General features: G+C 46.7%; 1 protein-coding gene across 1 annotated transcript; it reads right to left on the reverse strand.

The window, feature by feature from the left end:
* Positions 1-8,215: 8,215 nt before the first annotated feature.
* Positions 8,216-15,762, reverse strand: lactb2 (lactamase, beta 2). Its single transcript, XM_080011420.1, has 7 exons — positions 15,536-15,762; positions 13,600-13,760; positions 12,965-13,085; positions 11,744-11,922; positions 11,351-11,499; positions 9,226-9,313; positions 8,216-8,839 (listed from the first exon to the last, which is right to left on the reverse strand). Exons 1-7 carry the CDS (start codon positions 15,655-15,657, stop codon positions 8,793-8,795), a joined length of 867 nt encoding a protein of 288 aa, XP_079867546.1. The 5' UTR covers positions 15,658-15,762; the 3' UTR covers positions 8,216-8,792.
* Between the last annotated feature and the right edge of the window lie 8,800 nt (positions 15,763-24,562).

The following is a 24,562-nucleotide window of genomic DNA, read 5'->3' on the forward strand; positions in this document are numbered from 1 at the left end:
CGGCAGCCACCGCTGACAGCTTGTGTTCAACATGCCGTCGAGCGCCGGTTGAAACCTGCACAACAAAAAAACAAAAAACAACAGGAGCGTGGGAACCCACGGTGCCCGGAAAAAGGGGGCCGCGCCGTGCCGTGTTGCCGGCGCGCCAAAGGTTTGATCGTACTGTCTTTTATTTATATTTATATTATAAACGTGTTGATTATCAGTTGGCAGTTTATTAACATAGCGTCTCGATGCGCGTTTGTTGTTTTGCTGTTTTGTTTTTTTCGGACACCGGAGAGAAGTCGGAGTGAGGTTTTGGAGGCGTTGGAGTGGCCGGCGGGGAAGCCCGTTCTCATGAACGCCGTCCATCTCCCATCAACCATCACTGTGATAACGCACCGAGGGAGCGGCGCTCTGCCCAACGCTGCACCTTCTGGTTCTGCTCCATCACCGCCTGCCAAACGGCAGTCCACCAGCTCCCACGCTGAAGGCCATGAGGAGGACGTGCACTTCAGTGATTCCTGCACGGCCCCCGGGGACCGCCTCCGGACCCGGATCCCAAGCTTTGGTCGGAGAGTGACCCCGACGATCATGTTTTTATGACGGGGGAACCAGAGGACTTGGTGGAGACCGTCGACCGTCGTCGTTGAGGAATGACATTCTTCACACATTCACCCTGTCGTTTGGGCCCCTGGATTAGGGCCCTCCCGGCTCGGGGGCCCTTTGGTTGAGGCCCCATTCAGCCTTGGTTAGAAGAAGGCAGCACAGCTTTACCACAACGGCATAACGAGATAACTGGACTCCAGAAGACTTTTGACTGTAGTCAGTGTTATTTTAATGTGGCTGTGGAGAAAAGAGGTTCCGATGGAGGTTAACCCTTTCTGTTCTGATTCTACAGACTTAAAGCCTTTTGCTGGGACACGGTTGGAAAAAGTGCGCACGACTGGTCAACGCCGGCACGACAGGTCCTCGCTCAGCACCCCTCGTTGTCCACGCGTCATAATGAAGAATTCACTTCCTGGGGGGCTCTTCAGAGCACTCGACCGCAGACGACGCGCGTGACCTTTGGGATGAAGGAGACCTCCGAAAAAAAAAATTATAATAATAGAAATGCATAAAATAAATGCATTAAACACTTGAGCGACTCTCAGCTGCCGTCGAGCTCGGAGTTCCACCCAACCGGATCGCCCGCGAGAGGCAAGCGCGGCGATAATTAGCTTTGGCCCTGGCCGCCGTCCTGCACAAGCTTGTTATGTTATTAGCCTGTATTATCTGGCGAGCGGGGCCGACGCGCGTGGACTCTCTCGCTCCCCTGGCCCCTGTCACCCAGCCGCGGCTCCGGCTAACCACATTAGCGCTCGTTATGCAACAGGCCTGGACTTGGCTCCCGATCCTGCACGGCTCCCACCGCCGCGTGCGCCCAGCGAGGCCTCACCGACGCCTCGGCACTCTTGAAAATAAATTGTATCCTGGAATTTTTATTTTATATATCTATTTTTTTTCAAGAAATTGGCGGCATCTGTGAAGGAATTCTTTCCCTGTTCCTATTTCTTCTTGTTTCAAGTTGCACTTTTTAATAAAAACAGATTTTAAAAAAAGAAGCTATTTTTAGATGATGTACACTGTGATATTTCAAAAGCAAAGATGCGTTAAAAGAACACTGGTGTGTGTGTCAGGTGGCAGCAAGGCTGAGTGTGTGTGTGTGTGTACTAATACACAGCTGGCAGTGAGAGTAACCAGACTTACCACATACAAACAGTGACTGACAGATAACACACACACACACACACACACACACACACACACACACACACACACACACACACACACACACACACACACACACACACACACACACACACACACACACACACACACACACACACACACACACACCTCCTATCAATGACCTATAGTCACCTGCTTCCAGAGTTCCTCTAAATTAACTGTTTTTATTGCAAATAAGATGTGCAGCTGTAAGAAAGCTGCCTCTCTGCCTCCAGCTCAGCCATGTTGCTGTCACAGTATAACGCTCATTTGACATAGTCACGATAAATAAACCAATTGATTAATCCCCGGCGGTAAATTCAGGGGCTTCAAGTGGTTGTCGTGGGTTGTCGGGGCGTGTTGTGCCTCTTTGGCTGATCCCACTGCGTCTTTGGTTGATTCGCACGTCGCGCTTCACGGGGAGTTGAACCCCAACCCTGACACCGTTAGTGCCTTGCTCTCCCACACCCGTTCTCAAACCGTTGTTCCACGTCGAGGCCCCTCAGTTTGAAACGCAGTCGTCCACGGCGCCCATGCCATACGATGTGTTCCCAGGGAGGCAGCCTGAGAAGGTTTTTAATGTTCAGATATGATGAGTGTCATAATGGAGACAAAACAGTAGAACGGGATCAAAACAGCGTTCCTATCAAAACAAAGCCTTGTCAATGAAATCAGGAAGTTGAATGATTAAACTTTTTGCTGGCGACCCCCTGGGGGCCCTTGAAGGGGCAGCACCGGTGCAAGCCGACACGTCTGCATCTACTCCACTCCACACCAGCGGTTCCCAAACCTTGCACCGTCCGGTTCCACTTCCACGTTCAACCTCCAGCTGCACCCTCCCTCTACAGGGCCGGCTCTGCCCGTTTTGCCGCCCTAGGCAAACTGTCGGGGGGGGGGGAGGAACCAGTTTGGGAATTGGCTGTTCTATATTGATTAAAAACCTTCTTGGATTAAATCTTATCAAATGGAGGGTCCAGGGCCTGATGTAGATCAAATTGAGGGTCCGTGAGTTGGAAAAGGTGGGGGATCATGGCTCTCATGCAGTTACTCTGTAATGCCATCCCTGCACACGTCCACGTTGACATGCCTGCATGTTGATGTATAATTCCCCTCGGACCTGATGCTCACTTTAAACCTCCTCCTTGGCATGGATTTGCTCGCTGGGTTAAGTCCTGAAGGCCCCCGCCTCCCGCTGTGCGGACCCTCCCCCTCCCCCCACCCACACACCCACCCACCCTCCAGTGATTGGACCCAGATAAAGCCTCTAAAGCCTGATTGGCCAAACTGGCAATACCACGTCAAGACCTCATAGGACTTTTCTGTGGACCAATTTTTAAACATACAAAGATATTATGCTTTTCAATAGTCTTCATATGGTGGCAAGTACGGAAAGCCACGTTAACATTTAATCAATAAGATTAATAAGTCGTCTATTTTAAATTAATAGTACTTATAGTTTAGTTACTAGATGCCATTCCAACAGTTACTAATAACTATTCAAGTTTTACTAGTCAAAATGTAATAAGGTAACAATTTGGACAATTCTGTCATTGAATCCTATGGGGCTCCGTGTTGGACATATTAAATACTTGCCCCAGACTAGTATCTTTTACCATTGTTACCGGCAGTGGCGATAGCCCCCCAGCCTGAGATCTCCCGACGGTTTCCTTACGTAACTTAACAAGCACCGTGCAAAACAACGACGCTTCCACCGTCACTGCCCACCCCCCATGAAAACAAAGGCCTGGGACACACTTTGAGTATTGTTTCATGTATAACTTATTATGTACAACCACGCGGATGCAAAGTAAACCTTAGAAAGGGAGGAAAATCACGACCCCCGTATGGAGTGATAACATATCCACGAGGCTTAGAGAGTAAGCTCTAGTACACTTGGGCTGGACAGCGCACGTAGGCAAACACCGACACACTGTGCAAATAAAGATTATTTCAGCACTTTTCTGGAATGCATATCACCAAAATCCATATCTAGGTTGCATACGATTGCCAATATTTGCTTTACTTATTTTTTTAATCTTCGAAACAAATAAAGTCAAATTGAAAGCAGGTCCACCCAGACGCAGGCTGCAGAGGCGGGTATGTGACGTCGCCGAGATTAAGAAGTCCGATCCAGCGCCGCCGTACTGTGTCATTTAAAACCCAGAGGTCTACATTCAAGTCTCCACCGCAATCGGTCAGGCCGTGTGTTAGCGCAGGTCAGCACTGAAACCGGAGGCTCATTCAGTCAATGACCACAGATTGGTGGAGTGTGTTGCGCAAAAAGTGCGTCGCTTCAACTTTTGGCCCAGAAACCTGCAGCAGCGTCACAGCAAAAACACTCCTTTAGTAATCAGATCCTCGACCCAATCAACACAATAATTAAATTCAACTAAACTGCAATATTTTCACAAGCTTGCAATTTTGCTACCATCCCGCCAATTTTATAAATTACATTCCAAATCAACAGACAGCTTGAACTTTAACTTAATCTTGAAACAAACTTTTGTTTGGCGCTTAAGAGTTTTTACAAATTTGGGATCCAAATGACTTTGGCCCATGTTTCTATATATTTAGAAAATAAAACAAGATATTTCCGCTGATTCTGTGATATGCAGTATGAATATTATCATAGTAAACTATACATATGACCCTTCTTCATTTTTACTATTTGTTGTAAATTATAATTCTAAAAATACTGTTTTCAGTTCCTGCAAAAAAAAAAAAAAATTCATAAAATAAAATAAATGTATTAATTATAACTTTGCAAATTGTATTGAAGGTTTTGAGAATAGCCGCTGCAATAATGGAGCATTTTTGGTCACAAGGATCAAAATAAACCCTGAAAACACTCAGGTTTAACAGTATCAGGTCAGTTTAACACGTGGACCCACTGCTGTGTGTACCTGATGATGTAAATATGAAGACACTAACCCTATCACAGTGTGGGTGCACCTGCAGTGGGGCCCAAAAACGTACCCCCACTTCAAGTCCCACCCGGGGTGTGCAGATGACCAGTGAGGAGCTCCAGGAACAGGGCGGGGCAGAGCCCAAGACCTGCAGAGCAACAGCAAAGCGGACAAACACCCTGACACAACACCACTCCAGTAAGAGAGAGGAACATATCCACATGACTATTAAAATTAAAGTATGTGGTTACTCGCTCTTAAACGTACTTATAAAAGTATTCAAGTATTTCTATGGAGGCCTTTTTCCTTCAGACCATGTTACTGCAGTTCGTGATTACAATTTACGTGGTGTCATCGTCGTCTGCAAGGATATTATCAATCTAATGAATAATTTATGAGAATCATTTATGATGTATTAAAATATACCCTTATCATATGAAATATGACTAATCAATATCACTAATTTCAGAAAGTGAATCCCTTATATTATATCTATTCATTACATGTAGAGTGAAATATTTCAAGCCTTTATTTCTTGAAATTTTGATGATTGTGGCTATAGACAATGAAAACCCAAAATTCAATGTCTCAGAAAATTCTACATATTGTGAAAAAGTACAATATTGGAAAGTCATGGTGTCACACCCTCATCAGTTAATGAATTCCAAACACCTGCAAAGGTTTCCTGAGCCCTGAAATGGTGTCTCAGTCTGGGTCAGTTGGCTACACAATCATGGGGAAGACTGCTGACTTGACAGATGTCCAGAAGACAGTCACTGACACTCTCCACAAGGAGGCTGAGCCACAAAAGGTCATTGCTAAAGAAGCTGCTTGTTCACAGAGCGCTGGATCCAAGCATATTCATAGACAGTTGAGTGGAAGGAAAAAGTGTGGTAGGAAAGGGTGCACCAGCAAAAGGGATAACCGCAGCCTCCAGAGGATAGTCAAGCAAAATCCATTCAAGAATTTGGGGGAGCTCCACAAGGAGTCGACTGAGGCTGGAGCCAGCGCATCAAGAGCCACTACGCACAGACCAATCCTAGGCACGGGCTCCAAATGTGGCATTCCTCGAGTCAAGCCACTCCCGAACCAGAGACAACGTCAGAAGCGTCTCACCTGGGCTGTGGGGAAAAAGAACTGGACTGTTGCTCAGTGGTCCAAAGTCCTCTTTTCAGATGAAAGTACATTTTGCAAGTCATTTGGAAATCAAGCACCCAGAGTGTGGAGGAAAAGTGGAGGCACAGAATCCACATTGCTTGAAGTCCAGTGTGAAGTTTCCACAGTCGGTGATGATTTGGGCTGCCATGTCATCTGCTGGTGGTGGTCCAGTGTGTTTTCTGAAGTCCACAGTCAACACAGCCATCGACCAGGACATTTTAGAGCACTTCATGCTTCCTTCTGCTGACAAGCTTGATGGAGATGCTGATTTCATTTTCCAGCAGGACTTGGCACCTGCCCACACTGCCAAAGGTACCAAACGCTGGTTCAATGACCATGGTGTTACTGTGCTTGACTGGCCAGCGAACTGGCCTGATCTGATCCCCATAGAGAATCTATGGAGTATTGTCAAGAGGTAGATGAGACACCAGACCCAACCACGCAGATGACCTGAAGGCTGCTATCAAAGCAACCTGGGTTTCCATTACACCTGAGCAGTGCCACAGGCTGACCGCCTCCATGCCACGCCGCATTGATGCAGTAATTCATGCAAAAGGAGGCCCAACCCAGCATTGAGTGCATAGAAATGAACATACTTTTCAGAAGCCTGACATTTCTGTTTAAAACATCCTTTTTTTATTGATCTTACGTAATAATCAAATTTTCTGAGACACTGAATTTTGGGTTTTCATTATTTATAGCCATCAATTTAAATAAAGGCTTGAAATATTTCACTCTGTGTAATGAATCTATACAATATATGGGTTTCACTTTCTGAAATGAGTGACAAAATATTGAACTTTTTCATAATATCCAAATTTTATGAGATGTACCTGTATACCTACATAGATATATCTATATAGATCGATCTAGACATCTATCTATCTATCTCTATATATATATATATAAACATGATATAAAAAAAAAACAATCACACGACCGTATTAGAAATGTCGTAGAGTAAAAAATACACATATTTGTCTGCTGTGAAATGTACTGAGGTAAAAGTCTGCTGAAACAATAGCGTAAAAGTCTGTGCTTCAGATTGAACCAAATGATGAAGTTGCGTAGTAAGTCCCTTAAGTAAGAAATAATGTTTTCAAGCCAACCTTGATCACTCCACTATCACCCTTTCCACACAAAGATACGGAAGGTGAGGAAATGAGCTTCTGACCTGTGAAAGTCCTCACACAGGGTTCTACAGGATCCATGTGATCAGCACCTGGAGGAATACTGCTTCCTGCACCTGGAGGAATACTGCTTCCTGCACCTGGAGGAGTACTGCTTCCTGCACCTGGAGGAGTACTGCTTCCTGCACCTGGAGGAGTACTGCTTCCTGCACCTGGAGGAGTACTGCTTCCTGCACCTGGAGGAGTACTGCTTCCTGCACCTGGAGGAGTACTGCTTCCTGCACCTGGAGGAGTACTGCTTCCTGCACCTGGAGGAGTACTGCTTCCTGCACCTGGAGGAATACTGCTTCCTGCACCTGGAGGAATACTGCTTCCTGCACCTGGAGGAATACTGCTTCCTGCACCTGGAGGAGTACTGCTTCCTGCACCTGGAGGAATACTGCTTCCTGCACCTGGAGGAATACTGCTTCCTGCACCTGGAGGAGTACTGCTTCCTGCACCTGGAGGAGTACTGCTTCCTGCACCTGGAGGAATACTACTTCCTGCACCTGGAGGAGTACTGCTTCCTGCACCTGGAGGAGTACTGCTTCCTGCACCTGGAGGAGTACTGCTTCCTGCACCTGGAGGAGTACTGCTTCCTGCACCTGGAGGAGTACTGCTTCCTGCACCTGGAGGAGTACTGCTTCCTGCACCTGGAGGAGTACTGCTTCCTGCACCTGGAGGAGTACTGCTTCCTGCACCTGGAGGAGTACTGCTTCCTGCACCTGGAGGAATACTGCTTCCTGCACCTGGAGGAGTACTGCTTCCTGCACCTGGAGGAGTACTGCTTCCTGCACCTGGAGGAGTACTGCTTCCTGCACCTGGAGGAGTACTGCTTCCTGCACCTGGAGGAGTACTGCTTCCTGCACCTGGAGCAATACTGCTTCCTGCACCTGGAGAAATACCGCTTCCTGCACCTGTAGGAATACCACTTCCTGCACCTGTAGGAATACGGCTTCCTGCACCTGGAGGAATTGTACTTCCTGCACCTGGAGGAATACCGCTTCCTGCACCTGGAGGAATTCTACTTCCTGCACCTGGAGGAATACTACTTCCTGTTCCTTTCATGCAACTGAGACATCCCAGTGAAGACACAAAACCATCAACCAGCTCCAGCTCCTGCTTCCACTAGTAGTTCCTATTTCTTCTTGTCCGGCAGCGCCCTCTACCGACTCCAGCGCAGCAACACACCGCGGCCGAAAAAAAGATTGAGGCCGACAGTTTGAGATTTGACGTCGTCAATGATTTTTAATAACACTGTGATCAATTAAAGTGAAGGGATCCCTCGAAGCGCCGACCCATTTCAATTCACAACCCAGCGAAGTGAAGAGAGCTGTAAACAAAACCCACCGTAGGCAGGCAAAGCCAAAAACAAGGAACCAAACACCATCGAGCAGATGAAAGGTCGAAGGTCGTTCAACCTTCACCGGCGTTTAAAACCGACTTGTTTTAATTGACGCTGAGCGAGTTAATGAATCACCGTCCAAGAAAACCTGGATTAACTGTCCACACTCCAAACTGTCAGAGAACTTTCCTCCTTACCTGCGTTTGTGTTTAATCACCTCCCGACCACCCACGGTCCAGAAATAAACTGGATTCTGTCCTACTACGTTCACACGTGACTTCCTTCATAAATTTAAATCAAACACCGGCGTGAATACATTTCACGGTGGAAATACATTCATCAGGGCGCAAGTTCCACCGTACGAGCGTAACCGTATGAACCAGGGCGGTGGAAACAGGGCTGCCCCAACACGACCCCGCATTCTTCTCCATCCTCCCGTCCTCCTGGCGGCGTCGGCGGCCGGCGTCATAGGTTACTTCTCCACCTGAGGGCGGAGGAGGAGCCGCTGCTGGCTGAAAGAGAAACCAAACACGACAGAAGGAACCTTTAGAGCGGATCCCCAGGGGGCGGAGGTCGCGAGGTCAGCGACGGGACGGGAAAAAAAAACGAAAAACTGCTGAGTTAACATCAGGTCCCGAAAAAAACACAACAACGTTCAGTTCAGTTGAGTCTGACCGTGACTACGTGAAGCTATATCAGCCCAAAGCAAAAAAAAAACTGTTGCCGTGGGGGTCGCGTGGTAGAACTGTAAAAATAATACATTCATATTAAATGGCTGAATATACCATTTGACATTGTCTTATATTCTCCTGCTTTAACATCTCTTCCTGTTTTTTGTTACAAACCAGGAAGTTCTACAGATTTAAACAAACTCCTCCCTCCCTCCCGGGCGTCGTACCCGGGCTGATCTTTCCTTCCTTCTCCAGCTTCTTCAGGTGCTGGACCAGGTTCACCTCGGCGGCCCGGTGCAGGTGCTCGGGGGTTTCCTGGGAGGGGGTCAGCCGCAGTTAGAGCATTTCCAACACAGACACGGACCCTGAAGGAGGCGGCGGATTTCATCGCTTCACCTCTTTGAGAAGAGACACCAAGAGAGCGCTCAACGACTTGAGTGAGGACACGACATAAAACATAAACACATGCAGAAAGGGCGCTACAGTATTCTTTATACCGTCATCCGTTAATTGCCGGTTTTTGACTGGGAAAAGTCTGTCGGAAAGTCCGACATATTTAAATAATGTCCGGTGAAATAATTCCCTCCAAGCACAATTTGAATTAGGGCTTGTGGATCATTTAGATTCAAAAAATTCCGCAGGTTTGTTCATTTCCGCTCTCGGCAAGTTGCAAGGGAAAGCCAATCAGCTTGGGCGATCGACAGCTGACCTTTCACCTCTGACCAATCACGTTTGTCGACATAGAACTAAGCCCCGCCCCCTCCCTCGTGGACAGGTTGTGCTCGTAAACACACACACGCAGCTGAGACAGAGCGGCAGCGTCAAGAACTCTGAGGAGAAGCAGAACGATGATGTGTCGTTGGGACGCATCAGTCGTTGGTGTTTTTTTTGGGATATTTAAGTTCAGACCCAAAGCAAACGCTAAATATTTATTGTGTAAAATATGTCAACACCACAAACTTCATTATTTATTCAGACCTACTTGCCATATTTATTTAGTTTTGGATTTGATCAAAAATGCTATTGTAGTGAAATGTTAATTAAAGCAGCTTGTTACTTGTTAAATAATTTGTTTTCAAGTTGTATTATTCCTAATATATATATTTTTTTATATTTAAAATGGCGTGAACTGACGGGACTTATATTCAATAAAAAAATATCATACATGACCTGATGATGTCATCCTCTGTATGGACTGCTTCATCTCTCCCGTTGGTCCGGGACCTCCACCCTCCACCCTCCCATAAGAACAGACTTCCACCTTTCCACCTCACCGGGGTCGGGCCAATCACAACCGTTTGTCTAATACGGGGCGTGTTTGATACCATGACGACACAGAGGGGCGCCGTGGACGCGCCTTACCAAGATGGCTGCCGCTGAGGCGTGACGGCCGGTTGAATGCGCCACCGCGACAGTACTGAACAAACCGGACGGTGTGTTTCCCCTCAAAAAGCTTCTGTTGATAGGAGGGTTGTGTTTGCTGTGCTTCCCACACGACTCTGTGAGAGCGGAATTCACCAGCTCGGCAGCTCAGCGCTACGTCACGTCGGGCTGCTCCGATTGGATGTAGGTCGATCCGGTTGCGTCGAGAGAGGTTTCGGTCCGCGCCAGTTGGAAATCGAAAAAATGAACCCAGACATTCCAGAGTAACGAGCGCTTCCCGGTGAGTCCGGCGACTGAGCGACGATCCAGTGTTTTACCGAACACCACAGAGTTCCACCGCTTGTCAAAAAAAAAAACCAAGAACACACTTTCTACCCCAACGGGGTTCTACATTTTAAAAAGCAGAATCATGTGTTCTGACATGTGATGTGTTGCATTGGGGATATTCTCTGATCATCATATCCTGTTTAGCCGGCGTCAGCCTGACGACTGTGCAGTCTGGGGATGACACAATAACAGATAATAACTGTGCCACGTTCACGCTGCTGTGATGGGACGTAAACAAACTGTTTTTTGTGTGTGAATTCGATTGCCTGACAATGACAAATTTCAACCTAATTTTAGTGTCTAGGTTTTTTTTCCTGTCCTCTGGCTTGATGTGTGTATCTGTGTTGAAACAGCCGCTGGGACGTTAATGGAGAAATCTGATAATAAAGTTCAGTCTAATTGTTTTGTACGTTATTTGTGAATAATGGGCGCTATCCGGTAATAGTGTTGTTGCAGTGTTAACTACATTGTTCAGGACCGTTTTTCTAGTCAGGCTAGTAATTCAATTATATTATCCCTCGTTAAATATATTTACACATATCACTATTATAATATTCTTCCACTAAAAGCTTCCCGCTTGGAACTGAGGACTGTGAAGTGTGAGCGCAGCTGGAATTCAAACCACCGTAGCCGTGGCCTCACCTTGTACACCATCTTGACCAGCTCCAGGGAGGAGAAGCCGCGCCCCGACCCGCTCTGCACGGCCGACAGGATGCCCTGCTCCCGCTGCTCCCTGTGGCTGATGTAGGCCCTGATCTTGGAGACGGCGTCCGTCACCACGGGGCCGTGACCTGCGGGCGGCACGGGGGAGGAGTCAAGATAAGAGGAGTAATGACGACGGTAGCAGAGACGTCCCTGCAGCACGAAGAAGGACATCGATACAGATTGATTTAAAATCCGAAATAAATATTAAAAATGAAAAAACAAAATGAAAGAAAATATTCATCAAATTCTTAATAAATAAATAAGGTACATACATAAATAAATACAAATTCACATTATAAAAATATTAATTCAAAATTGACTTCCAGTGACCTGGGTATATGAGCTCAGCCCTCTGGTCCAACAGGAGGTTCAAGGACCTCATGTAGTCGTAGAGGTCCTCGAACACGGCCGTCCCCTCGCCCAGGATGCAGTCCCCGGAGAAGACGGCCCCCTCCTCGCCCAGAACCAGCGCCATGTGGTCGTCCGTGTGACCCGGCGTGTACAGAACCCTGGGGATCAATCAGACAGCGGCGTCTTTCTCTGGGATTCTGGTCCACTTACACATCCAGATTAGAACCAGAATTGGAAAAAAACAAACAAACAAACAAAAAAAACGATAGGTTTACGATTGTTCAACCCAGGCCTTATAAAAAAATGCTATTATTTTGAAGCACCATGTCCAGCTGAGCCGTGTGGCTGCGGCTGGAGGTCGTCCCCCGGGAAATCTTGACACTTCATTTCCTGCATTCTGGTGAATTTTTACGCCCCAATTTGTGCCTTTTCAGCATCAATTTATGGTGGAAATGTCTTGTTATGAAAAAAAAAGTCGTCTTTCATGTTTTTATTGGGGGGGGGGGGGGGCAAATCCACGTGTTATACATATTGAGGGGGACGCATCCCCTGCACCCATCACCCCCACCCTCTACTCCTATGCATGTGTTCTCTCCATCAGTTTCATTACCTCAGTTTCTTCCTACACCAATTCCACCTTCATTGGTGGAACAACTCGACCAATGAGGACGTGGTCAGACCGCGTACCTCATGAATATTCATATCGTGCCCAGAAAAATAACTCCCTGCTGCTCGTCTGGACTTCCTCTGCTCCTTTTTCCTACCGGCTCAATAAAGTCATTTATTTCCGGAATATGTACCTCAATAAAACCCTAATTTGCCACGTTGTTCTTCTGCCGTGATTATGTAAAATAATGTCGGGACGGGAGTTACTGTCTTCTGTTTCCCCACTAAAACCACACAGTGGTGCCCGCTTAAATATGGATATTATTCTATTTTATCCCAGGTTGACAGTTGTTATAAAAAAAACAAAAAAACAAAAAACAATGCTCCACATAGCCGTTGCGTGTCTTTTTGGGACAAACGGACCCCCCATGAGCAGCAACTGCCTTCGCACCGTCCGACTCGGGTGCGTCCGGTTGGGGACCCCTCTTTTACTCCATATGTAATACAGCCATTTCCAACAAAGATCATTTTTTTAAATTCCTCTTCCCCTTGTCCGTGTAAACCTGACGGAACAAATATAGAAATTGAACTGACTTGAGTGTTGCTCCCTCGGTCCGGATGACGTCTCCATCCTGCAGGTAGGTGTAGGCTTTATCTCCCGCCTTCTCCTCTGCCCTGTTAGAGCGAGGCAGCTTACTCACTTTTATCTGCGAACCTGCGGAGGGAGGTGAGATGAGGTCAAATAAAATAAGATCACACTTTCAGAATCAGGAATTCGGGTGGAACAGACTTTTAGAAAAACTCAACACCACCCCTAAAAAATATATATGCTTGAAAAGTTACACCTTCTCCGATGAATACAGAATTCATATTGAAAGGTGGAGAAAAAAAAAAAAGAGATAATTTCTTCAGATTTTTGCAAACAAATAATGTTGGTAGGCATGTTATTAAAAAAAAAATGACCATATCATGTTATTAACTTTGCAAAAGTCAAATTCAATTAACTTAAATTAAATTTATAAAACGTTATTGATCCCTGAGGGGCAACTGCAGAGGCAGGCATAGAGCAGACAGTACAACACAGACACAACCCATGAATCCGTACATATATAGATTCCGGTTTTTTTTTTAACCGACTTATTGTCTCAACGTCAAAGTTCAATCCATTGTCAGAGAAGCGTAGAAAAGCGCAGCGAGGAAAACAAGCCAGAGAATCCCTGCTCCCGCACCCGCGATGTCCCTGCAGATGTCCGCCACGCCGCCCGTGTGGTCGTGGTGCCAGTGCGTCACCACGATCTCCTGGATGCCTGCGTTGAACTGACTGAGCGCCTGTTTCAGAGTGCTGATGTACTCTGGCACCGAGGGCTCGCCCGTGTCGATCAACACGCGACTGGAAAACAATCACACCAAAATAACAACGAATGAAGGTGAAGACATGTTCCTCATTGGAATAGATAACGATTAAGCTAACTGAAAATGTGTACATGCATTTAATGGTTGTACATACATATACTGTTCAGCACACTGGGTATAGATCATATGTATTACTGTAGGTGGTTTGTATATAATAAACACTTTGATAAAAAATTAATTTGTATTGTACTTAACGTGTTTGGACACATATATGTATATACACACATATAGAGTATATATATATATATATATATATATATATACACACACACATACATATACACACACACACATATGCATACACATATATATATACACACACACATACATATACTGTATACAAACAAACATACACATATATACACATATATGTAAACACACATACATAAATATGTAAACACACACACACACACACACACACACACACACACACACACACACACACACACCTCGGTTATAGACTGTAGTGAACAACAGGTTTTTTACCTGCTTTTAAAAGTGTTGAGTGTGGGGGCCTCTCTCAGGTCCTCAGGCAGGGTGCTCCATAGATACAGAAGGCAGCCTCCACTGCTTTAGAGTTGCTACGGGGGATGGTTACAAGACCACTGCCTGTGGACCTGAGAGTTCTTGTTGGTTTGTGTATAATTAGCATTTATTTTATATACTGAGGGGCGAAGCCATTTAGAGCTTTATCTACAAGGAGCAGAATCTTAAAATCAATTCTAGTTTTAACGGGGAGCCAATGTAGAGATCTAAGAGATCTAAGAACAGGTGTGATGTGTTCCAACTTTTTAGTCCCAGTGAGAACTGGGACAGCTGATTTCGGGAGGCCGGTGAATAGGCCATTACAGTAGTCCAATCTACTTGTTATGAATGCATGGGTTAATTTTTCAGAGTCTGCTTTTGACAGCAAGCCTCTTTATTTTGAAATGTTTTTTAGATGGAGGAAGGCTGATTTTGTGATGTAATTGATATAGCTCTTAAAATTTAGATCCTGGTCTATGATTACACCCACATTTCTGGCGTCACTCTGCTCTCCAGAGACTGAGAACTGAGATGAGGTGCAATTTTCTGTCTCTGTGCCTTTGCACCAAAGATGACTATTTCTGTTTTATCTTTGTTCAGTTGTAAAAAGTTCGGTCACATCCATGCATTAATATCATTAATACACTGAGTGAGGGAGTGTATGGGGGATCATCAGGAGACAGGGTTACGTACAATTGTGAATCATCTCCATAATTATTGTCATTAATTTTGTGTTTCTTTCTTTATTTATTTATGTATATATTCTCTCTCTCACACACACACACACACACACACACACACAACATTAGCATAGGAAAACATTTTCTCATTATGTATTCTTCCACTTGTATTTACACAGTGAAGAGAAGCAGCTGTTAGTGTTTGCAAAGTTCTAACTGTTCCATTTGCTTTATCCATGACAGGCTCATAACTGATGGAATAATATTAAAATATGAAGATTCCATGCACTAAGACATTAGGTCTTCAGGCATTTCACTGCATATCTGTATGAACGTATGTATATGTAGGTGACAAATAAACCTCTTGAATCACTCGAGAATCCTGGTGATAGGACGATATAACACTGTGTCTGGTGTAAAACTAGTATGTTCTTGTAAATGCAATGTTTGCTCAATTCCTTATAGCTTGTGTTATCTTATCTAAAGGGGAGATTCATTCTATTTTCCACATAAAATGTAATATGAACGTGTGGCTCCAGGTGCTCACCGCCTCCCGGTCCCCACCAGGTAGGTGTTGGTGCCCTGCAGCGTCATGGCTCCGGGATTACACCCCAGGACTCTCACCACGCGGGAGGAGAGCTGCTCGATCCGCGGCAGCACGGCGCTCATCACGGGAACTCAAAAGATAATTATAAGAATATTAATAATAATATTCAATGAGAAGTGCGCACGCAGGTCAACGGGCGCGCAGCAGGTGTCGGCACGGGCTGGACCGTGGACGCGACGCGGAAGTAATATTCGTAAACAACATGACGCGCTTCCGGTTCGACGAAGGAGCTTCAAAATAAAAGCCCCCCCGTTAAGAAAACGCTTGTTTGTTTGTTTGTTTGTTTGTTTGTTTTTTTGTTTCGACCTAAATTTGACCTTCACATAATTGCGTCTGCAGCGCACCTGCTCAGAGGCTGGACAGGTGTGCACATACTCCTCGTAGCTCGATCGATCTGTCAAAATGAAAGTCCCCTCTCTACTCGCACGGTCATGACAGAAACTGAGCTCAACGCTTGGAGGCGCCGTGGACCAGGCCCTGCTGCGCTGCCGCTGCAGAGGACGACGTGCGATGGAGGCGATGGAGGCGATGGAGGCGATGGAGGCGATGGAGGCGATGGAGGCGATGGAGGCGATGGAGGTGTTCACTGCGAGCTGGGTTTTTTCGGGGGGTTTTTTTCCACTTTTTTTTTTTTTTTATATACAGAAAGAGCACTTAATCACCGAAAACGAATACACTCCCACACTCCTCAACCTTGAAAAAACTACTTAAGGTAATGGCTGTGTCAGAATGGAGTGTTTATGGGGATAATCTCATCACGCCCACAGCACCAGACACAACGTAATGTAAAGACTCTATTAGCACCTTAAGTCTCATAAAACGAGAATCTTTTCAACGCACCATCTCACAGGATTTTGTATACGTAATATACGACTATCATTATGTGCGCGTATTCCTTTGGGTTGTTGCGATTGCTGCTTGGGCACCCAGAATAATAATGTCCTAAATCGAAGATAATGCAATCTAACATACTCCAACCCAATCAATTAAAATGCAGTTTAATCTAATCTTAAATCGAATAACGTGTAGAGCTAAATGTTGCGTGTGTGTGCGCCCTTAATGCTTAGGCCCTAAATGTTGAGGGCCACCGTCCTATAAACGCCACTTCCTCTTTATGGCCGCCCGCGCACCGACGCCCCCGTCCATCCCTCTCCTCCCGTTATGTCAGGGCTAATCCTAAATGCATCGCAACGCAAGATCGATCCGGTCCAACGAAACCATAAAACAGATCAATTTCGGAGCATACATCCCCTTAATGCCTCGGTTGATATCCGTCGCCCGTAAACCGTGACCTTTGGCGGGGAGGGGAGGCGGGGCGGGGGTGGGGGCGAGGGCGGGGGCGGTATAATATTTACAGGGGGAGGTTTGGAACGAGGAGGGAACGGCCCGTTCTCTAGGTGCACCGCTGGGAAGTAACTGTTGCTGTACTTCAGGAACCCTTTCCCAAGTATCCGTGCTCGCACTTGAGTGTAAATGTTTTCGCAGACATTTCCAAGCAAATATCTTTGGTTCACATTTCCGATACAGTCAGGTCACTTTAGTTAAAAAACAAAACAAAAAAAACCACAGGGTTTAGATAGAGGCAAGACATGAAATAAACTAAAAAAAAAAAGAATGAAAATTAAAATGATTATATATGAATCAAGCCAAATATTCTATGCTATACTATTTTTGGATACGTAATAGTTTTATTATCAGGATATACATGAGGATGCAGGAAACAAAGGTACAGTAACTCTTGTTATATCAGGGCAGTGGATGTGACAAGTACTTTTACTTCTTTAAGTACATTTTGGAGCAAATACTCCCCCGTTCCCACCGAAGCGGGGATGCCGACGTGGTACTTCCCCTTTTTCGCCACAGTCATCCCGCGTCGGGGGTGTTTGTACTGCTACTCAGCGAAGGGTCCGACTCACTCGTCCACCGCTGCCTAAATGGAACGGATCCTTCCATCTGGGGGCCGAGCGGTGCCCCATTCTTCTCCCCCGGCCTCCCCCTCCTCACCCCCTCCTCCTCCCCAGCTCCCCTCCCTTTGTAATTACACCACATAATGGCAGCGCAGTCGTCCCGTAATCTCCCATTATAATCAGTCTCCGCTCTCACCGCTGCCGCGCCTCTCTCTCCACCTCGCCTCCTAATTCAATATAAATGTAAATGACTGGGAAAGAGAGGGAGAGAGAGAGGGGGAGAGACGGAGAAAAGGAGAGAGGGGGGAGGGAGGGCAGTGGGAGTATGATCAGAGAGGGGATAGGAGGAGGTGGGAAACAAGAGGGAGGGAGAAAGACAAGCGGAGAGAAGGAGGTGGAGGGATGGAGAGAGGCTGACTGAGAGAGAGAGAGAGAGAGAGAGAGAGAGAGAGGAAGAGAGAGAGATGGATTCAAAGAGTGGGAGTGCGATGAGACCGGGGATGGGAGGAGGTGGGAGGAGGTGGGAAACAAGAGGGAGGGAGTGAGGGAGAGACAAGAGAAGAAAAAAGAAGCAATAGAAGAGGAGAGGGTGTGGGAGTAAAGGGAGAGAGAGAGAGAGAGAGAGAGAGAATGATGGGAGGGGTACAAGAGGTAGGGAGAGAAGGGGAAAGGTTGACGGAGAGAAGGATCCGAGGGAGAGGAAGAGCGAGAGAGGGGGAGGAAGAGTGGGAGTGCGACGAAAGAGGGCGGACGAGGGGGGCGGCGGGGGGAAAGACAAGGGAAGGAAAAACGAAGAAACCGAAGAGAGGAGGGTGTGGAAGTAAGGGATGACAGAGAGAGAGGGATCTGGAAGAGAGAGAGAGAGAGAGAGAGTGGGAGTACGATGGGAGAGGTGAGGGAGGGAGGGAGGGAGGGAGGAAGACGAGGGGGGAGAGAAGGTGGCGTAACGATGGAGCGTGTGGGAGTAAGGGACGTCGGAGAGTGAGAGCGAGAGTGGGCGGGAAAGAGGGAGAGCGGGGAGGACGACCAGGGAGGGATGGGAGGAGGTGGGAAAACGGGAGGGAGGGAGACGGGGAGAAGAGGAGAGGGTGGAGGCAGGAGGGATGGAGGGAATGGGAGTAAGGGATGGCAGAGAGAGGGATGTGCGAGAGAGAGAGAGAGAGAAGGAGGAATGTGTGTATTCACATGTGAGTTTTCTCCTCCAGCGGTTGCCGCGTCTCAGAATAAAAAGCAATTTGCCCAAAAACACACAATAAACGTGGACGTTCTAATGATGCCGTCACGAAGGACGGAGAAGCTCTCGTGGGCGGAGGCGTTCCTGCAGATTCCAATTCATTCTCCCAATTTCCCCCCAATTAAACGTTTACCGTGTTTCTCTTTGCCGCTTCTATTCATGCAAATAAATATTTTTAACGATCGCTCTAATTGATTTTGTAACGCAAAACCGTAAACAGCATCGGCCCACCCGCCATTATCATTACCCCAACCAACATCATATTTTGGAAAAACTTGCAAATCATAAGCGCCAGCGTGCTTAGTTGTTTAAAGTGGAAATCCGTGTGATTATTTAGTTACATTTTTATTTGAATAAAATCCCATTTCCGCCTGAAGTACCGCCCAAAACAGTAACTGAGCTAAAGCGCTGCAAGTACCCGACCAATCAGAAATGTTCGACGTTGCAAGCCCGGAGTAGGGACTTTTTGGATCCCGGGACCTAATTTAGACCCTGGTCCCTGCGGTGGAGTTCATCCAAAGGTTCCTGGTTCCTGGGGAAGGTTCCTCCGGTGGAAACGCGGCTTTTGATGCTCATTACATATTTATGCAGCCGGCACTTTAGAAGAAACCGCCATTCAATCTATTTGTATTATGCACGCGCTCCTTTCCATGCTGCTTCAGGTTTTTGGTGGAAACGAAAAGAAAAGAACGAAAAGAACGGTCGGGTCTAAGAAGTGAAAGGCGGCTGCGATGGAAGCAGCGTCGCAAGTTGCGGTCGGCAAACTGTCAACGTGGATGAACTCGTATGTGACCCACCGCAGTCGAACCTGCATTGTCGCGCATTTCTGAAATGGCCAGGAGCCGCAAAATAAGTTGAAAAAACCTTTCCAGAAGGAAAATGAATTTTTTCATTTTATCTCTCAACGTTTTTTCCAAACCGAGTTTGATGTATAATTAGTAGATAAATGTTAAACCGTGGAGTTAAATATTCCTGTTAGATTAATGGGGAAACACAGTTCACTTACCGAGACGCTGAACAGCGCTGAACAACGCCGATCGATCGTTTCCTTTAACGCGAGCGTCCAGGTGAAGATCATTCACCCATATTCCATGTGAAGTCACAATGTGAAACCATTTTGATAGAGTTCAACCTTTAAATCGTACTTCTTTTACACACACACGGAGACGTAATTGTGTAGGGGGAGTATACCAACGAAGAAGTAATGCTGACGTCACTTCCTAAAACAAGACGAGGATCCTTCGGTTTCACTTGTCTGTGAAAACTTTCATCTCCGTGTTGTTAATGATTATGAGAAGCGGGTGGTGGAAGATCTAAATCATATCGCGGACCTTAATCTGACCAGTGCGATATATCCAAGTCAGTGTAAACAGCGCGTACTGGACTTCATTTTCCGCGATGACAGTCAGTTGTCCGACAGCAATGCTGAATCTGATATCTGGGTTATCCCGGACTTGGAGAACATTTCAAACAGCGGATTTCAACCTGAATGTGACGATGAAACAGAATATTTTCAAGAACCACCGGAGGAGACCGACGATACGCCCGTTGTTGTTACAACAGAAGAAGTTGATGACGTGATGAAGTCCATTGAGGTTGGTGATGCAGATTATGAACAAGTAGTAATGCACAAGATTTCAAGTTTAGCTGCAAGTGCAGCCAGGGGCGAAAAGAAAATGAAAAGGCCCCAAACAGGCTCTCAGGGTGTAGCTGGGGTAGGGTTGGAGTTAGCCCACATGATAACTCCAAGAACTTTGAAGATATTTGGCATATGCACATTTTTATATTAAATGACACACCGAGGCTGATATACAGAGATTCATATTATTGTTGGACTCTACATTTTGTTGTGTTGTCCGCACTTTTAAACTCCAAAATAATTCCACTTTTATAAAACATATATATTCTTACTGTTAATAAAAGCTTTTTTTATAAAACAAAACATGTTGTGTCGATGACGCTGTTCAACATTCCCTCAAAATACAAGAACAATGCAGAGATTGCCCCAATCAGCAGGGTGAAAACTTTGAAGGTGATTATCTCAGAAACACAGTTCGCCGCCCCCTTGTCACTAACGAGCCATAGCTTAAAAAATATTTGCTTGATTTGCACAAAGTGACCCCTTGTTTTGAAGCTCTGATTCTACACTTTCAAATGATGTGAAAAAAATAGTCATAAGCTGTCAAATCTACCTAAAGTCTGCGGTGGGTCACATATTAACTAAAATCAACAGAAAATACCCCCACCGCCTCAAGGGACGAGAAAACAAAACAATCAATCAAAAGAATAAAAACCTTGGAGAAAAGAACGTGAGCCTTGGGGCGAAACAAGGACGAATCCAGATGTTGTGACAGAGATTACTAGAGTCCCCGCTCAGAATCCAGGGCCAGCCTGTCGCATAAGCCCTCGATGCAGTTCATTAGGGCCACGCCTGCCAATTTCTGCCGCTTCTCCAAATTTCCACCCCAGTTTATCCAAACAAAACAAGAAGGTGGTGTTCCATGGCCGCCGGCGTGTTTATGAAGTTTTCTGTCTCAGTCAGATTGGCTCCAGGTTGACCAGTTGACGAGGTTGACCACTCCCCCTGCAACCCCCCCGCGCTGCAGGATATCGGATCCTTAATATCGAAAATGTTTAATACTCGCTATTTGCGATCGGTGGCGCCCGGACAGACTCCCGTGCGGATCGGGGGAGAGGTAAAAAAACACCGGTGTCATCCCTCGCACCGCAGGACAATCTCAAGAAGCATCAAAAAAAATCAGGGACTCTGCTCACGGTCGGCTCAAGGGCCGGGAAGCGGGGCCCCAAAAAACGGCTTCCTTACCTTGTAGCACGCGCGCATTTAAGGCAGCGAGTTGGTGAAGCCAGCAGAGCCGCCAATGCAACGGCTTTCCAGAACTGCGACCCTCACTTCGTTGCCTCGGTGCCCGCACGCGCCGGACAAACGGGCGCGTGTCCGGATCACAGCCCCCATGCGGTGCACGGCCCGATGGGTTCACTGCCGGGGAGTATGTCGCTGACCGCGTCGCCGCTTCTAATTCAAAAATGGGGCAATTCAACGCATAATTTGGTTTCTCGAGCGGAAATTTAATTTGCCGAAATATATAAAATGACGTGCGGAAAAAAAAGATGGGGGGGGGGGGCAAAAAGAGAAACAAATAGTAGACGAGGCAGAAGCACAGGAGCGCCCAAAACAAGGGGAGGGGGAGAGAAAGTGATGGAATATGCTTCGGAGGAGAGGAGGCAGAGAGAGAGGCAGCTGAGCGTCGGAGCGGGACACCTTGCCTTCAATTATGTATGGCTGAGCCGGGGCTTCCGGACGGGGAGCTTTAAATATGGATCAGAGATAACAACCATTTTGGGACGGAACCGTGACACCCTAATCTCTCCCGCTGTCCCTCGGCTTCTGCGCCTCAATATTAGGGGCGATGAATCTTTCATGGCGCCGATGCTGACTCAGAGTTATCTTTTCCAATATCCAGCGCGGGGGGGGGGGACCACGCCGCGCCCCCACTGAGCACCTGTGGTTTGCTTTCACCGGGGGTCAGGTGTCCGTGTGACTGCAGTACCCGACGCGTCCACTAGGCATCCTGCTGAGGCCCAGAATTGGGGTTATTATTATTTCCCCTTGTTATGCTCGCTGTTTGTTTTTTTTTTTTTTGGTGTCTGTCATGAACTGACCAGTCATTGGAAGACATAATGCACGGAACAGAGACTCCGCGGAATCAAAGTTCCACATCTCTGTGTTTACCTAGAGACGGGGTTCCGTCTTGTTGCTGTGGTGACACCATAGCAGCAAACACGGCCATGTTGGAACCAGGACGGAGGACTTTACTGGACCGAGTTCCAGGTAGAGGCCCCGACGGTTCTCCCCGGCTACCGCAGGTGCTTTACAACCACCGTAGGATCAAGGACCTTAAGACTCAAAAATCAACGAATAAATAAATGCAGAAATGAAGAAAAGACAATTTTCTTGAGCAAAGCTCTTAAACTGGAGCATTTAAGAGTAATGAAATCACCTCAAATACCCTCATTATGCTGTGTTATTGTATTTATTCAGCTGGTGGCTGGGAGCCCTGACCACCCCTGTGAGGACCAGCTGCACCTCCCGGAGCAGACCTCCAGATCCTGTCTGGCCACGTTGACCGTTTAACCTTTACGGTGTCCCTTCACATCCAGCACGGATTCTCCACTGACCGCGAACCACGGCTCAACAGAGCTTCCCCGCCCTCGACGTCAATTTCCACCCCCCAAAAAAAAGACATAAATAGAAGAAAGAGTTTTGTAGGTCAGGGAGGACAGCGCCAGAGCTGCAGAGAGAGACAGTGCTCGCATCATGGAGCCTCTGCAGCAGGTCAAGAAGCCAGACGACCAATGGAGAATCGTTTCCAGCGTGAGGGGATGCCGGGTCGGCTAGCGCGTGTGGCACACACACACACACACACACACACACACACACACACACACACACACACACACACACACACACACACACACACACACACACACACACACACATACGTCCCTTGACTCCGCAGAATGGGTTTGTTATAGGTCACTATTGATCCTGACCACTCAGGATTTTGACAGGTGTGTGTGTGTGTGTGTGTGTGTGTGTGTGTGTGTGTGTGTGTGTGTGTGTGTGTGTGTGTGTGTGTGTGTGTGTGTGTGTGTGTTGGGGGTTGGCGGTATGAGAGCGAGAGTGAAAGACAGGGCAGATATCAAGATAGTGAGCAGAAATAATATATATTCCTACGTCTGTGAGGAAGGAAAAAGAGAGGCAGGGGGGGGGTGGGAGAGAGAAGCAAGAGAGAGAGAGCGAGAGAGAGAGAGAGAGGGAGGGAGCAAGAGAGAGAGAGTGAGAGAGAGAGAGAGCGAGAAAGAGAGTGACTTAATTAGTTTCATCAACAGGAATACATTTCAAGCTCCCTCGCCGACACAACCAGCCCAGTGTAACGTACATTCGAGTGCATTGATTTTTCCTGGGGAGTAAAATGTGATTTTCCGGACCGAGCTGATCAGGAGCTTCCACCTTGTTGTGTCCGTGGGAAGGTCCAGGCTCCCCTCCCGAAAGGAACCAGAGGGGGGTGAAGAACAGAGCGCTTTTCCTGCAGCACCGTCGTTTTCAGCTTTTCACATTTGACATAAAAAAAACTAAAAAAAAACGTTTATAAATTCCTCCGTTCGTCTGCATCCTCCCCAAACGAGTGACAGCCAATGTCGAAGAAGACGCAGGGCAGGAAATAAACACACAACGCCGCCCGCCGGCTTGGCCTTGGGAGGCCGAGTCATATATATATATATATATATATATATATATATATATATATATATATATATATATATACAGTACACCGCGTTCCAAATGATTATGCAAATTGGATTGAGGTGGCCTAAACATTACATTTTTTGTTTTTCAATTCAACTCCTGGTTGGTATTGTGTCTCAGGGCTCTTTGGATCACTGAATTCAATCTCAGACACCTGTGATCATTAGTTTGCCAGGTGAGCCCAATTCAAGGAAAACTACTTAGGAAGGACGTTCCACATTATTAAGCAGCCACAGGTTTCAAGCAACATGGGAAAGAAAAAGGATCCCTCTGCTGCCGAAAAGCCTCAAATAGTGCAACGCCTTGGACGAGGTGTGAAAACATTCGATATTTCACGAAAACTTAAGCGTGATCATCGTACTGTGAAGAGATTTGTGGCTGATTCAGAGCACAGACGGGTTGGTGCAGATAAAGGCAGAATGAGGAAGCTTTCTGCCACAAATTCATGGGATGAAGAGAGCAGCTGCTAAAATGCTGTTACAAAGCAGCAAACAGGT

This window comes from Zeus faber (assembly GCF_960531495.2).
Source record: "Zeus faber genome assembly, chromosome: 12".
Taxonomy (NCBI): Eukaryota; Metazoa; Chordata; class Actinopteri; order Zeiformes; family Zeidae; genus Zeus; species Zeus faber.